At 38.4% G+C, this 17,009-nt stretch overlaps 1 protein-coding gene across 1 annotated transcript; it reads left to right on the top strand.

Moving 5' to 3' along the window:
* The first annotated feature begins 336 nt into the window (after positions 1-336).
* nlrc3 (NLR family, CARD domain containing 3) lies at positions 337-14,800 on the top strand. The gene is made up of 19 exons (XM_052113874.1): positions 337-513; positions 2,946-3,105; positions 3,219-3,479; positions 5,243-7,064; positions 7,194-7,280; positions 7,365-7,448; positions 7,566-7,649; positions 8,081-8,164; positions 8,237-8,320; positions 9,018-9,101; positions 9,196-9,279; positions 10,507-10,590; positions 10,723-10,806; positions 11,856-11,939; positions 12,237-12,320; positions 12,418-12,501; positions 14,019-14,102; positions 14,191-14,274; positions 14,538-14,800. The coding sequence occupies exons 2-19, from the start codon at positions 3,012-3,014 to the stop codon at positions 14,626-14,628; spliced, it is 3,447 nt and encodes a 1,148-aa protein (XP_051969834.1). The 5' UTR covers positions 337-513; positions 2,946-3,011; the 3' UTR covers positions 14,629-14,800.
* Positions 14,801-17,009: the final 2,209 nt, after the last annotated feature.

Genomic DNA, 17,009 nt, shown 5'->3' with positions numbered 1-17,009 from the left:
CAGACATTGTCCTAGTTTGACATCTTATTTATTTACCCAGTTTACATATATTGCAATATATATTTTTTCTTTAGTGTGTCCATTTTATTAATTCCACACAACTGTAAACACTTTTGTCTGTACGTACTTGTGTTTGTCTACACATCTGCACAGTCCAAAGCTTTATGTAAAGCGAACACGTGTATGCTCGTGCGTGTCTGCGTGTGTGTGTGTGTGGTTTTGTGCAGTTAGTGACAGCATGTCAGAGACGATGCTACATGTCAAAAGTGCATAATGTGGCCTGCTGCACAGGAAGAGACAGAGGTGCAACAGGAAGGATAGAAAGAGAGGGAAAGACAGAGTGAGACAGAGAGACACTCAAACAGAGAAAGTGTAGAATAGAGGATGGAGTCTGTGTGAACGAGGGTACAGAGTATCTGAAGGTATAACTTCCTGTAGTCAAGAAGTTGCCCTTCATACATGCATGGTCCTGGTCCTGTGATTGGACAATTCAACTCTAAAGCCGAATCAATTGTAAGTGATCTCTTTGTGTGTTTGATTTCCTTATCAGCAGTCTTGTGCTGTCTGTCTGAACGTCAAAAATAATAATAGGAACTGTATACATGTGTCTTATTGTATATAATATACAGTGGGGAGACCATGAGTAAACATGCTTGTACTGTTGTAATTGTTTTCTAATTTAAGTATTTTAAAAAGTAATTTCAGGCATGTTTTCTACATAAAATGTTATTGGAATACTACTTGTACTAAAGTAGTATTGTTTTTGGGACGTCCCTGTTTTGCTATAATCAAGTGTTTTGTCATTCATTGTTTGACCATCATAATAAACAACGTGTATGTTAGACTGAAAAATGAGTTTCCTGTAGTTTTGGAACCTCTTGTATTTTTATCAATATTATTAACTCCTCCTTATCTTTAGGAAATATCCCAAAAACTTTCAAGAGTGCAGGTCTCAAAATGGTGAATTGGTTAGTTAAAACTCCACCTTAAATCTCCCATTTATGTCAAAAATTAAGAAGCTGTATCTTCCCTAATGTGCTATTTTATTTAGCAGAGAAACTGTATTGACGAAGAGCTTCAGTCAGGTTTTAGGCCCATCATAGGATGGAGTCTGCACTTGTCAGAGTTAGAAATTATATGCGTTTGTCATCAGACATTTGTGCACAGCTGTTCGTTGCATGCCATGGTAACATGGTGTTTGTTGGTGTATGTGGGTTATGAGGTTCAATGATGTCTTGCAGCTCAGACTGTGCGGTCTTGTCTGTTTTCACTGAAGTGATGTGCGCTTGAATCCCTCCAACTATAGAGAGAAAACCAACTGCATACAAAGTGCACAGGGAAATGTGTGATAAGAGACACATCAATGACTTGTCTTGAAATATTTTTGATTTTGTTTTTATTTACCCTTTTTACTCTAATAAGTTTTAATTTACTTATATACCCAGCTGATAAAAACCTGCTTAAACCAGCCTGAGCTGGTTGGCTGGTCTCAAATGATCTCCCAGCCTAGCCAGACTGGTCAGCTGACTGGTTTTAAACAAGTTTTGGGCACTTTTCAGCTTGTTAAGCTGGGATATCAGGCTTATGTCTTATTATTATTTTAATAATATTACATTATGTATAGAATTACAATGCAAAATTATATATGATATTAGATAAATTCATATTTTTATATAAATGTCTTATTTAGGGATCCCCGCAAAATGTCAATTATACTTTAAAAATCAATGCTATGAAGATTTTCAAAGCAGATTTCCTAATTTAAAGAAACACATGTAACACTTTACGATAATGTTCTATTTGTTAGCATTGGGAAATGCATGGGACATCATGAACTAACATTAAACAATATTATTTACAGAATGTATTAATCTTAGTTGATGTTAATGAATAAAAATACAATTGTTCATTGTTAATGCAAACTAACGTTAATGTATTAACAAATGTTAATATATACAATTTTAATAAAAACAAATTTAGTATATTTTGAAATGTACACTAACCAATATTAATAAATGCTGTACAAGTATTTTTTCATTGTTAGTTCATAATACAGTCTTGTTGGATTAGCCACGCCCCTTTTCTATTTAATTTTTTTTACAAACCTCTGCACTCCAAAGATACCGGATGAGCTTTACTGAGACCAACACAAGCAGAAACGGTTGTCAAAAGCAACAGTAGTAAAACAGCGCCCTCAGCTGACAACGGTTATGAGCAACATGGCATAAAAGTGTCAAAAAAACATTCAAGCAGGCCATAGACCTCCAAATGGGGGCAGAGTCTCCAAAAGAGGGCAGGGTCTCATCCAAAAGGGGTGGGGTTACTCTAAAAGGGGGTTGCGCCAACTCCCAAAAAGGGTTAGATTAGGGACTCCCTATATTTTTACTAGCGATTTGGAGTCTCACGCCGCTTTTGGAGCTATGCCTGCAGCGATACCCTTATCCAAGAATTCACTGCAACTACAATAATGATAACATGCTAAATGATTGACAGACAGAAAGCGCCATTGTCCACAGAAATTTGTTTGCTTTTTACAGTGTCTACAGTTGTCACAGAGACCGGTGAGATGCCTCAGGATACTTATTTCATGAATATCTTTCAGGGAGACAATTTTTTGTATACCTTTCCATGAAAACAAATGCTTATGGCACCTTTATCTAATAGAAACTTATTATAAACAGTGTTGGTGTCTCCAATTACAAAGTAATAAGTTACTTAGTAATAAGTCAAAAAAGTAGTGGAACACATTTGATTTTAAATTCTTGTAATCAGATTACAGTTACTTTTAATTATTTACTTTTAAGTACATTATGAAGTGTTACCGAAACACAATGCTGACATAAAACAAGACCGTATTATCTGTCTGCCTAGAAAACCCTAATTCACAAAATGTGGTTAATCTGACTCTATCCTTTTGACATCATTTTGATGCCGACCTGTTACAGGAAAATGAATCCAACGACTGAATTGCGCTGAGGACACCTGGACACACTTTCCCAGCACATTCTGGGATGGAGAGACACTCTCAAATTCCATGGCAGGAGTGCCGCTACCTGGATCTGAAGTCCAATGCAAAAAAACAAGAGACTAACAAAAGGATGGAGGGTACAGATAAGCGTCCACCAAACACATCGCATTTGCATAATTTTTCACTCCTAAAAGTTTATGCAGTCTTTATGTTAAATATGTGTGTTTGTGTATATATGTTTACTCTCTAGATCCCAGTTGGTTATGCAAGCACAAGACATTGCTGCAAAGGTTTTTGTCTACCTCCATCTTAGTGAATGTGGTCCATCACATGAGAAAAACAGACAAACTCAGCGCACAAGAGGCGGGGCTTATCCAGGAAATGGGCTCTTTGAGGGATAAAGTGCATTCATTGGTCGAGTTCCTATCTGTCACGGATCCTCAAGGCGCCATCCTTCAGTCATACCTTCGAAAGTCTCACCCTATCGAGTATAACCTCATAACCGTACATGGTAAGTATGTAAAATGCATTTTGACATGACAAAGTGACTGGAAGTCATTTGTTTTTAATGAAAGTGACAAAAGTGACCAGTGACCCCTTAAACACTATGAACCCGCCGGCGGGTCCAGAGGGCAAAGTAAGTTTACGCTTAAAACATTAAAGTCACCAGTTATATAAGTCAGGCATATGAGGTATCCTTTGAAAGCTTAGAATCTTAACTTTTCATACAACACCATAACTTTTGCAGCTATTTTACATTACATAACAAAATCAGCCCAGAAAAAATAAGATCTATCTAGAGGTTATGTGGTAGAGATATTCATTTGAATATAAAAGGGGGCCTGGGTAGCTCAGTGAGTAAAGACGATGACTATCATCCCTGGAGTCACGAGTTAGAATCCAGGGCATGCTGAGTGACTCCAGTGAGGTCTCCTAAGCAACCAAATTGGCCCGGTTGCTAGGGAGGGTAGAGTCACATGGGAAAACCTCCTCGTGGTTGCTATAATGTGGTTCACACTCTCGGTGGGGCGCGTGGTGAGTTGTGCTTGGATAACGCGGTGGATGGTGTGAAGCCTCCACACATGTCTCCACACCTTGGTCAACAAGCCACGTGAAAAGATGCACGGGTTGACTATCTCAGACGCAGAGGCAACTGAGATTCGTCCTCCGCCACCCGGAATGAGGTGAGTCACTACACCACCACGAGGAATTAGTGTGCATTGGGAATTGGGCATTCCAAATTGGTGAGAGAAAAAAAAATATGAGTATAAAAGTATTTCACATAGCACTTAAATAAACAAGTCATATATTGTATCAAATGAAAGCTTTCATTCTCAGGAATGTGACATTGCAGTTTATTTTGTTACCTTATACCACAGTTCGAAACATATTCAAAAGAATCAGAAAGTTCAACTTTATGCAAAGGAGCAGTAACAACCAATCAGCTTGAAGACTGTGGAGCGCATGTGTTCCGCTTCTTCATATAGTTGAATATCAAGTTTGAACGAAGTTCAGGAGTTCAAACTGAAGTGTGTAACTTTATTGGTGCAGAAATAGTTTCACCTATCCAAGCTATAAAGACAGCTATGAGTAAGACGTTCAAAGGTACGTTTTCTCAAAACTGTAAACACTGAGTCTCTAGCCACTTTTCCACCATCGGGCCAAACAGTTCTCATTGCAAAACTGTACCGTTCCGTGCCGATCCGGGCCAATACTCTAAACATACACTATTTTTGTATTAACTTTTATTAACTTCAGCCAAATATTATCCAACTTGGCAAGCTAAAAACAACTAAAAGCACTGACAGTTGTGAGTCACCACGTACTTCCACCAGCACTTTTGAGAACGGTTGAGTACGGTTAGCTATCCATGCAGCGAATTCTGTGTCAAGATGGGTTTATAATCATGCTGTGCCGGACCATGCTCAAGTGGAAATGCTACAATAACCTTTCCATACTGTGCTCAGAACCTTTCTGATGGTGGAAAAGTGGCTTCTGTGGCACTGTAAACAACATTTACAATAATGGCGTAAGTTGGGAGCAGGACTTAAATTCAAAACGAAATTACAATTCTGCATTCTGGTTCTCAAGAACTGAATTTGAATTGAAAAGGTATTCTTAAGTTTCAATTGTTGTACATCTACTTGGCGACCATAAGCGATTTAATCGCTGTCCGTGTGAACACACCTTGAGTGTGTTAGTGTTTATATATCAGTGTTAATGTGTTTGTCATTTCCAATGACTCATAGTAATTCCCCCTTTGTTTTTCCCCAGACTCTGTGGTTCATCAGCATAAAGATGCTCTCCTTCAGCGACTTAAAGTAGAAAATGAAAATTCTTCGTACCAAGGCATTGGTAGCTCATATAGCTCTACGCTCCTACTCATAGAGAGTGTTTCTGACCTCCAACAACGAGAGCATGACCTCATACAAGTGTCAGTAAACAGAGGGGCGGGACCTCTTCACGGTCGAGCGCTGGGATTGGACAAATTGATTGCACCTTTGACGAGGGTTAGCACCGCCCCACGAGTGACATTGACAGTAGGCGTGGCTGGTAGCGGGAAGAGCCGATTGGTCCGCCGTTTTATCCGCATTTGGAGCGGCGGGCAGATCTATCCAGACCTGAGTCTCGTAATCCCTATCCCTTGCTGGGAGTTGAGCAGTTTCGATCGCTTATCTGTTGAGCGCATGCTGCGATTGTTTGTTCCATACGATAACATGGATGTAATTGTTTTTAACGAAGCCTGCAAAGTTCTACTCATCTTTGACGGATTGGAAGAATTCCGTCAGCCTCTTGATTTCGCAGATGCACCGCCCACTAGCGACCCTCGGCGGGAAATTCCCATTTCGGACCTCATTACAAATATTGTTCGTGGTAACCTCTTGCCAGGGGCAACGCTTTGGCTTTTGTCAAGGCCTGGCATTGGGGCGAAAGTGCCGGCAGGACTGGTCGATCGTGTAACGGAAGTCTCGCCTCTATCGCAAACGCAAATAAAGGATTATGTTAATCATTGTATTACTAACACACTGGATGTGTACTCTTTACCGGAAGAGAACTCAAAATCAGGAACATCAAGTCTTAGCGATTCTCACACCTACATACCCGATGATGTCTCCTTCCAGGTGTGGACATACCTGAATTCCCAGAAACCATTGCTCATTTTATGTACCGTGCCCGCTATCTGCCATATTATCGTAACAACTCTTTCTCGGCTTCAGAAGGGGGAAACAGATGCAGCTTCCCTTCCTAGGACCCTAACAGAGGTCTACGCCCACTTCTGTTGGCCACACATCTCCATTCCTGATTCGGGATCCAGTGGTAGTATCAGAAAGCCCCTGAGTACGTTGGGTCGTTTGGCGTTCTATAGTGTGTTACGTCGAAGCCATACGTTCAGTGAGACTGAATTGCGAACTTACGGGTTTGATGTACCACCTCAGGTAGGGACTTTTGGCTATCGAATCCTCCGGCGTAAGCGAAGCTGGTCGTCCGATAATGTGGCGTGGCAGTTCAAGCACACTTCCATGCAGGAATTCCTGGGAGCGTTGTTTTACTACGTTTCTTCGAGGCGTGGAATGTTTGATCTGTTCTCGGAAAGTGCCGTCTCCTGGCCACGTATTGGTTTCCATAGCCACTACCGTGCTGCACTGCAGAAAACCAATCAGTCAGATGTCGCAGCCCAAGGCAACCTCGACCTTTTCATGCGATTTCTGTCTGGACTGTTGTCGCCAACGACAAGTGCTTTGCTGGGTGGTCCGCTGGGTGTTGGACGAGAGGAGCAGTTGACCCAGCGCACAATGGCGACAAGCTTGCTTCAGAATGCAGTGACCGCGTCAGGAGGCGACGCCGTCAGCATGCGCAGTGTCACCATGGTTATGTGTCTGGCAGAGCTGCAGCAGGGGGAGTGGCTAAGGTCAGTGGAGGAGGATCTACTTAACTGCGACCTGCGGGGAAAGTTAAAAGGTGGACTTTGTTCTGTGCTTGCATACTTGTTGCAGGTTTCAGATGCATGTACTGACGAGGTGCAACTGTCCAATTGCCTAGACTCCTCCTCCCTGAAAAGGCTCCTCCCACAGCTCCTGTACTGTAGTAAGCTAAGGTAAAAACACAAATTCTAATATATTCTTTAGCTATTCTCTATTATTTAAAGAATATTTATTCTTTAAATACAAACTAAGAAAAGCTAGCACAACAAATTATACATTTACTGTGTGTGTGTGATTTGCAGAATGGAAAACAATGAATTTAAGGAAGGTGCAATGGAATTATTGGGAAGTTTGCTGAGCGCCAAAGAGTGTCATATTCAGACCCTCAGGTACACACACACACACACACACACACACACACATGCCTGTTTAATTACATGTAAGCACATTTAACTTTCACTCTCTCTTTCTAGTCTAGCTGAGAACTCAATAAGCAGTAAAGGAGTCAAACCACTCAGTCGAGCTCTTCTTGTCAACAGAACCCTCACAACTCTCGAGTAAGTAACTTTTCTTTTTTTTTTTTTTACCTTTTTGTAGAAATTTGTAAGAGTTTTTGGAACTTGTATACAAGGAAAATTGTGAGTCTTTAACAGAATGTATATCTTTTCTGTTAGTCTCCGTGGTAACAACATCGGTGCCAAGGGAGCAAAGACATTGTGCGAGGCCCTAAAAATGAACCAGGTCCTTGTCACAGTCAAGTGAGTTCCAATAAACCAGAATGTCATTTACAGAATGTCAAAGCTAATTAATGAATATGAAATAACAAAAAATATATGAAAAATAAAAATGAAGGTAAAATACATAAAAATATCATATTTATAAAAGTTAATAAAATAAAAGTTTTTATTGCAAAAATATTTGCATCATAATAATAATAACAAATATTTCAGATAAATTTCAGATAAAATTTAAGATAATTTTCCATTTAAATTGATGATGAATAATTGTTAAAGAAAAGACTGAAAATAATAAAAGAATAATAATAATTATTATTATTATTACATATTTTTATATAAAATACTTTAGTAATACATATTTGAAAATGAATGATAAATAATCTATTAAGAAAAAAGTGAAAAAATAAAAAAGTCTTTATTTAAGCAATACATTATTTTATGTTTGTGTGTAGTCTGCAGAGTAATCAAATTGAGGATGATGGTGCCCGTGCGCTGGCCGAGGTTCTTCAGTCAAACCGAAAGCTCACCACATTGAAGTGAGTCTGTGTTTAAATGTGTGATAGCACTTTAACTGAACCATCATAAACATGAATCTTCATGCATTTCAGTATTCAGAAGAACAACATCGGACCAGACGGAGTGAAAAAAATAGCAGATGCGCTCAAGAAGAATCAAACTCTACAGGACCTAAAGTGAGAGCAGTGTGTTTGCATGCATATAAAACCGTTTATACTGACTATATATAGTCAGAATGTATGTCTTGTTTTCCAGAAAAGATATCAAATGTTTTTTTTTTTTCAGAGATATCTAGCAAAATGTTGTAAGATTTATGCTTAAAAAAAGAAAAACTAATTTCAAATGTGGTAAGACTTTTTTTAAATTATTATTATTATTATTATAATTATTATTATTATTATTATTGTTTTTAAGCATTTTCAAGTTTTTGTTAGATTTCTCTGAAAATAAGTTTTAACTTCTTATTTTTTTTTTTTCTTATAATAAAGAAGTAATTATAAGGGTGTATATAATTACAAAGAAGTGTCTTGTTTTTAGGATGTTAGAAAAAAATATTATTATATATTATATTATTATTAGATTTGTTTTTTCTAATAATAATATAATTTAATAAAAAAAATAAAAAATTTTTTTGCTAATAATGCTAAGAATTATTATTATTATTATAATTCTTTTTTTTTTTTTTAAATAATGAATGGCTTTAAAATTCTTTATTAAACATCAACCTTTAATGTGATGTTGATCGCAACAGAGACAGCTGTGTTCCTTTCAATTTGTTATGTTTCCATCATAAAGGTTGTTCTTTGAATTTGTGTGTGTGTGTGTGTGTGTGTGTGTGTGTGTGTGTGTGTGTGTGTGTGTGTGTGTGTGCAGTGTTTCCAGCAATCATTTAGGTGATTTTGGGACAGTGGCTCTGGCTCAAGCTCTTATGGACAACCACACAGTCCACACACTCAGGTAAAACACATATAAAACAGTTTCGTTTGAAGCAATCCACTCCAGAGTAAGAATTTGAATGTCAGTGACCTTCTGCTCTGTGTCTGTGTTTCAGTCTTCAAAGTAACTCTGTTAGCGACAGAGGAATTAAAACTCTCTCACATGCTCTTCAATCAAACCGAGGACTCAGCAGTCTGAAGTATGTAAATAAATATGGGCTGTATGTGGACCCTTTGAAATTAACTGCATTTCTATAAATGTGTCTTAAAATCTGGTTTGACCTTCATCTAAGTTACAAAAATGAAACAAACACAATCTGTTTGAACAAATAACACACACATTATCGCATTATTCTTGTACATATTGCATACTTTATTCAAACATTCAAAGTGCAGGTTGGAAAAAGTATGTGAACCTAGGGTAATGACATCAACAAAAGCTAATTAGAGTCAGAAGTTGGCAGACCTGGCATCCAATTAATGAAACGAGATTGGAGGTGTGGGTTAGAGCTACTTTGACTTATAAAAAGCACTCAAACATTTTGAGTTTGCAATTTTCAAGAAGTATCTGCTGATGTGGACCATGCCTCGTAAAAAAACAGATTTCAGAAGACCTACGCTTATAAGCTTAGATATTCATCTGTCCACAGTTAGACAAACGGTCTATAAATGATGATTTAGTACTATAGGTACTCTCCCTAGAAGTGGCCGTCCAGCCAAGATGACTCAAAGGGCACACGACAGAATGCTCAATGAGGTAAAAAAGTACCCTAGAGTGACAGATAAAGACTTGAAGGGATCAAATAAACTAGTTAACATCTCTGTTCATGAGTCTACTATACAGAAAACATTAAACAGGCATGGTGTCCATGGCAGGACACCACAAAGGAAGCCGCTGCTTTCCAACAAAAACATTACTGCACACATGAAGTTTGTCAAAGACCACCTTGATGCTCCTCAACACTACTGGGAAAATGTTTTGTGGACTGATGAAACTGAGGTTGAATTGTTTGGGAAGAACACACAGCACTACGTATATCCAAAGGAGGATCGTCCGGTTAATAAATCCAAGGGTTCACTTACTTTTTCCACAACACTGTGAATGTTTAATGGGATGTGTTCAATAAAGACATGAAAGATTATAATTGTTTTTGTGCTGTTAGCTTAATCACATTGTTGTTTGTCTATACTTGTGACTTCGATGAAGATGAGATCACATTATTATGACCAATTAGTGCAGAAAACCAGAAAATTCCAAAGGGTTCACATACATTTTCTTTCCACTGTATGTTGAATACAATATATTTTAACCCACGGCATTCTGGAATACTTGATTCTGGTCATTCTGACGTTATGCCTTATTTATACAGGGGTCTGTCTCCTGGTAAATGAATAATGCTTATTTGTTTGTATGTTTTTTGTGGCAGTCTAAGGGAGAATTCAATAGGAGTTGCAGGTGCCAAAGATATCGCCAAAGCCTTAAAAGTCAACACCTGTCTCAGAGAACTTGAGTGAGTGCACACACACACACACACGTTTTGCTGTCAATTGGTCTCAACACAAAACTGCAGTGTCTGTTTCACAAACCTAGTTAAAATTAATTGACCATTATTCTAAATCATGTGATGTGTGTGTGTGTTAAGTCTGACAGCTAATCTTCTTCATGACGAGGGGGTGACCGCTATCGCTGAAGCCATTAGGGTCAACAGAGCGATCACTTCATTACAGTGAGTAAAACACACACTTTACACCAAAACACTAAAACCGTTTTTCTATAGTTTTCTCTTGGTGTTACTAAAGGTATTCAGTCTTCCTCATGAATTCAGTTAGTCCTGGGTCAAACCAAACATATTGTTCTGTTAATTAGTCCAGAAATGGTCTTTCAGATTTTGAAGATTGAAAGAATTTCGTGACAGGATGTAATCTTGTCCATCAAACTGATTGAGTAGATGTTCATGATTCACGATTCACTCTCTCAATGGAACAAAGGATGTTTATTGTTCATACCAGGACAATCTCTCGCGGAAATGACTGAAGAGCCGCTGCTGTATTTAGTGAAACGTGTTGGTAACCATCTTTACTCAAAACATATGTTAACAAAGTTAACCACTTTTCTTTTAAAAATGTATATGTTGAAATTAGGGCTGTCAGTTGATTAAAAGTTTAAATCAAATGAATGACAGCATATGCAGATTAATTAATTGCAATTTATCACAATTAATCACAACTAATCGCAATTATTTGCATATAATCAATATTTGCAGAGAAAGGCCCCCAAATAAAAATTATTCAAAATATAATGATTAAATAATTGTATATATAATATTTAATTAAAATAAAATAAGATTTACCCACTTCAATTTCATAACAAAATTCCATCAAATTTATTTGAGTAATCTTTAATTAAATAAAAAAATACTAAATATTCCAATTTATTAAATGCTTGTTAAACATTAATTACACAGTTCAGTTCGATGGAATTTTGTTATAAATTGAAATGCGTAAATCTTAAAAATAGGCTAAAATACTTTTTTGAGTGTTGTGGGAACATTTTCAGCTAACTAAAAGGCTCATGAGAAGGTCAAATCACTTTCTATGAGGGTTAGGTTTAGGAACAGGGTTAGTTTATCCATTATCACTGTAGAACAAACATCGCTTTGAGTTGTGTTCACTGCTATAGTGAATGTGTGTGTGTGTGTGTGTGTGTGTGTGTGTGTGTGTGTGTGTGTGTGTGTGTGTGTGTGTGTGTGTGTGTGTGTGTGTGTGTGTCTTTCAGTCTCCAGTGGAACTTTATGAAGGCCGGAGCGGCTAAATCCCTTTCACAGTCTCTCATGAGCAACACCTGCATTCAGCTGCTGGAGTAAGACCATTTACATCATGACTTATGAACCTAGCAAGCTGTTCCTGAGTATCATTATACAGACAGATCACTGTCTTCTTAAAGCATCAGCACAAACTTAACAACAAGTGTATAGAAAGTTCTTTGTGGAACTTAAAACGGCTCTCCTAATGGATCAGGCCTTTTTGGTTCTTATTGGGATAACCCTTTATTTTTAGAGTGTATGTCTCAACTTTATTGTGATGTATTGGCTCAAATGTGTCATTGCATATGGCTCTGTAAAATGATTTATTTTCACTCATATATTTCCTTCATCAGTCTGCAGGAGAACGCTCTGGGTGATAATGGTGTCATTTCACTGGCCAGTGCACTGAAGACAAACTCCTCTCTCAATGTCCTCTAGTAAGTCTGATCTATTCGCTTAGGTTTTGGTCATTTGGTCCATTCACAGTATGAGGCTGTTGATGTCTGACACTCTGATCTGTTTGTGTGTTTGTAGTCTTCAGGGTGTATCTGCAGGTAAAGCAGGGGCTGTGGCGCTAGCTGAAGCTCTGGTGGTCAATGAAACCCTTCATACACTAGAGTAAGTTCATATACTGTATGTTCTATCTATAATAAATAGAGATGAATGACAAAGATTTGACCCTCCAATTAAATTACCTGCTTTTGAAGTAAAAAATAATCAAACCCACATTACATAAAATTCAAATTTTTATTTAAATGCACAGTTTTAACCAATTTTAATGACACAGTTAACAAGATAAAGGTGCTCTCAGTAACCTTTGTCTCTGTGTCATCTTAGACTTACACTGACACCTAGTGGCTTGGATGTATCATCATTTAAAATTTTAGAAATGTACTATTCACAGACAGCCATGTTTACTTTAATAAATGAGGGGAAAAGTCTCAAATAACAGGACGGTTACTGAGATTGAGCGAGTAGTATTCAGCTGGTCATGTGATTCTAAAATGGCCACCCCCAATGAGGGGACCCTCTCCATGTAGAATAAAATCGCGTTTATGAGGTCACTGATATAACAGGATTCTTTATTTTAATGTGAGTGGTTTTGATTTCTTACATATATTGCAAAATCACAACTCATGTCTTTCGGAGTTCAACTTTTTTAATGAGGAAAGAATTACTGAGTGCACCTTTAAATGCTAAATTTAATGGAACTGAAAAAATTAAGGGTGCAAAAGTTTGGGCACCCTTCTAGACGTTACATTAATGTTATTTTGGAAACACTTTACAACAAGGTTCCATTTCATGAACTAATAATGGACAATGTTTTATTACAGCATTTATTAATCTTGGTTTATGTGGTTAAATATGATAATACAATTGTTTACTGCTAGTCCATGTTCATAGTTAATGGCAAAATGCATTAACTCTTGTTTACATTCATGTTAACAACCTTTCATTTAAAAAATGAATAAGTTGAAATAAGGGCTGTCAATTGATTACATTTGTAATTGAAATAATAACATCATATGCAACAAATGTATTGCAATTATCATTTAGATTTGCAGAAAAAGCATTAATTAGGCAATACAAATAATTGCTTTTGAATTCAATATTGTTTATTTCCATATCATTGAACATAAGCCTGTCATTGGCCATCAGTCAACAGCAATCCATTTTACAATAGAATTCATCAATCGGTCTGAGATAGGATTATTAGAAGGGCTTTTCTAAAGACGGGTATGTGCATGTTTGACGGATGCTTTTGAAGCATCTCATTTTGGATGCATAGCTTCATAAACAGTGTTTGAAGGATGCTGGATCAAGTTAAAAATGGGTTGAAACTTAAAAAAACTTGTCTCAAGATCATGCATTCGGAGTTGTGCTCCATCAGGCAGAACACATCCTCACTTGAGCCGTCTGTTGTGGTTTGTTGTCTGTACAGCCAAGGGTGTAGGGGTTACCTCCTCCCCCATCCCCCCTGGAATCTACGCCCCTGTGTACAGCCTCACTTTGCCTGTAGCTCTAGTTGCACTTATTGCCCCCTGCTTATTGAGACTAACAAAATAAATAATTCAGCACAGTTGACAATCAGCTCTTCATATAAACTCTATAATCTTCCATAATTTTTGTCATAGTCTCCGTGGCAACTCCATTGGGATGGAGGGAGCGAAGGCGTTTTCCAGCGCTCTGAAGATTAACAGGAATTTGAGAAGTCTCAAGTACGTCTATAGACACCAGACCTCTCTAACAGATCTATGAGCAATCTAAAATATAAAGTCTTATAATTGTGCGTTTGCATGTTTGTAGTCTACAGGAGAATTCTCTGGGGATGGATGGAGCGATCTTCATTGCCACAGCGTTGAGAGGAAACCATCAGCTCACTTACATCAAGTCAGTGTGTATGTGTGTGGGCATATGTGTGAACCACCATCTATGTGTGAAATGTTAAAACATGATGTGTTGCAACATTTGTGAATGGAATATGTGGTAAATGTCTTACACTTTCATACAGGGTGTGATTCCAAAGAGCAATCATTTATTTTGAGAGAATATCTTTCATATTTTGATGTGATCGCTAATCGGTGTAATTTATTTTTTGTGAGTGGTTTGTCTGTCATTTGCATCTGTCTAAATATTTTCTATTTCTCATTCAGTCTCCAGGGTAATGGCATCGGCGAGTCAGGGGCAAAGGTCGTCTCTGATGCCATCAAAGCTGGTGCGCCAGAGTGTGTGGTGGATATCTAGCATGCAAGCATACTCTCAACAAAGCAAACAGTGTATAAAGTAAATTAATGTATATATTTATTCCCTGTAATAATATAATTTTATTTGATTTGACAGTACTGACAGAGATATTACCTTAATTAAAGACAATTACAACAATTTGACTTTCAATTAAATTTATCCGATTTACAAAAAATTGCATTTCGAGTGAGAAGATATTTACATATATTAGAAAATACGTTATAATATTTACATAGATATGGAGTGCATTGTTTTGGGTCTAACTTACACTGAAAAGATTTGACTGTTTATCTGTGTGTGTTATCAGGCTTCATTCATAGAACACCAGCAGAACCAATTGGGGTGTAAATCATTCGTAAAAACATTTTAAACTGCGACAATTCATGTAAGAATGGATTGATGAACTCTTTCATGAATGAGGCCTTTTGAGCGTATTTTCCATGTAGTTGTATTCATGATTCATGTATGTACGCCATTATATAATAATTGAATGCATGTCAGCTGTGTCTGCATGTGTGTTAAACATCATTATCGCTCTCCTCGAGGATTTGGGGTGTACAGTGATCGGTGTGAGCGTCCAGGTTTGGCAGAAGAGCCCTTGAGACTCTCCTTATCCTCATGTAGATCCTCGTTTCCCTCCTCTTCCTCACCATCATCATCATCAACATCGATCTCACTGTCCGACTGCAAACAATAACAAATCACCACTTATATAGCATTACTAAAATGCAGTTTAAAGGTACATTACGGAGGATGTCTTGATACATTTTTTGTTATAAAAAGAACAAAATGATATTTTCCCCAATGCGCTCATAGGTCCTCGTGGTGGCGTAGTGACTCGCCTCAATCCAGTTGGCGGAGGACGAATCTCAATTGCCTCCACATTTGAGACTACCAATCCATGCATCTTATCATGTGGCTTGTTGAGCGCGTTACCACGGTGATGTAGTGCGTGTGGAGGCTTCACGCTATTCTCTGCAGCGCACAACTCACCACACGCCCCACCAAGAGCGAGAACCATGTTATAGCGACCACGAGGTTACCCTATGTGACTCAGCCTCCCTAGCAACCGGGCCAATTTGGTTGCATAGGAGACCTGGCTGGAGTCACTTAACACGACCTGGATTCAAACTCGCGACTCCAGGGGTGGTAGTCAGCGTCAATACTTGCTGAGCTACCCAGGCCCCCCACAAAATTTAATTTTTTTAGGCATTACATAAAAAAAGTGTTCGAAACCATGTTCTTGCCTTACCACTATGGTAAGCCTACAAGTAACAACAGAGCACAACAGTCTAGTTCGGGAAGTAAAAATCCCATAAATATTTTCCATAGGGGAATTGATTACCTAGACAGAACTACCGTAAGCTCCAAAGTTGTTAATTGGTGGTTTATGCCTCTGTTGGAGCCTGTTATTTCATCCTCAAAGTTATGATTAATAGCGGAATTCCTGGTAAAGAACTACACTACCCACCACTAATCCACTATTCAGAGAATTGCAGTGCCTCCCATGACACACAGTTTTGCCGATTTTAAAATACCTTTTCACATTAAATCAAAGTTTGTAATGTTGTGATTCACCTCAGAGCTGATTGGTATGGTTCATGACTTAGAACTACTTTATAAATGATTTGATGAGATCCCTATGGAAAAAATTAATAAATAAAAAAAAAAACTTCCAAAACCAAAATGGCTGAAAAAATTGGGCCGGCACTGTTGAGCTCCATTCTACATACAAACAACTATGTATTCTACATTTGTACACATGTAACGGGAGCCAGCTGGTAAATAGTGTGTAAACCTCACTCTCCTGGCCTCAAGAGGTGCACTAGCAACTGACGCTAGAGGCTGTAGCCTTTTGCCTCCTCGTCAGCGCACCCGCCTCCCACGCCGGAAACGTCGGTTCGAGTCCCGTTCGGAGCGGGCGAGAAGGACCGGCAACAGTGGTGCCGTGACCCGGATGGGAGTGAGGTTTAGGGGGGTGAGTGTAATGGGAGCCAGCTGGTAAATAGCTGTGCAGTATGTAAACCTCACTCTCCTGGCCTCAAGAGGTGCACTAGCGACTGATGCTAGAGGCTGTAGCCTTTTGCCTCCTCGTTAGCGCACCCGCCTCCCACGCCGGAGACGTTGGTTCGAGTCCCGTTCCGAGCGGGGGCGAGAAGGACCGGCCACACACACAGAGTATAAACACACTCATACATGCAACACATTTTCTCTCTTTAGTTTCCAGCAGTTGCCGGATAGACAGACTTGTTCCTTTACTCTGGACATGACGAACGAGTGCAGAGGACAACAAAGAGTGATGTAGGTGTGAAAATAGAGTGAATGAAATGAGAACTGACAGCATATACATTAAGAATAGGAAACGAAGGACAACAATCACC

This window comes from Xyrauchen texanus, chromosome 41, assembly GCF_025860055.1.
Source record: "Xyrauchen texanus isolate HMW12.3.18 chromosome 41, RBS_HiC_50CHRs, whole genome shotgun sequence".
NCBI lineage: Eukaryota > Metazoa > Chordata > Actinopteri > Cypriniformes > Catostomidae > Xyrauchen > Xyrauchen texanus.
Note: the sequence above shows the minus strand (reverse complement) of the source record. Positions and strands in the feature narration are given on the sequence as shown.

Bases quoted from the DNA above. Each gene is read 5' to 3' on its own strand.
- nlrc3 (XM_052113874.1), top strand. From the start codon at position 3,012: ATGGAGAGACACTCTCAAATTCCATGGCAGGAGTGCCGCTACCTGGAT. The intron at 7,281-7,364 runs GTACACACACAC...CTCTCTTTCTAG, and splicing joins TGTCATATTCAGACCCTCAG to TCTAGCTGAGAACTCAATAA. The intron at 9,280-10,506 runs GTATGTAAATAA...TTTTTGTGGCAG, and splicing joins CGAGGACTCAGCAGTCTGAA to TCTAAGGGAGAATTCAATAG.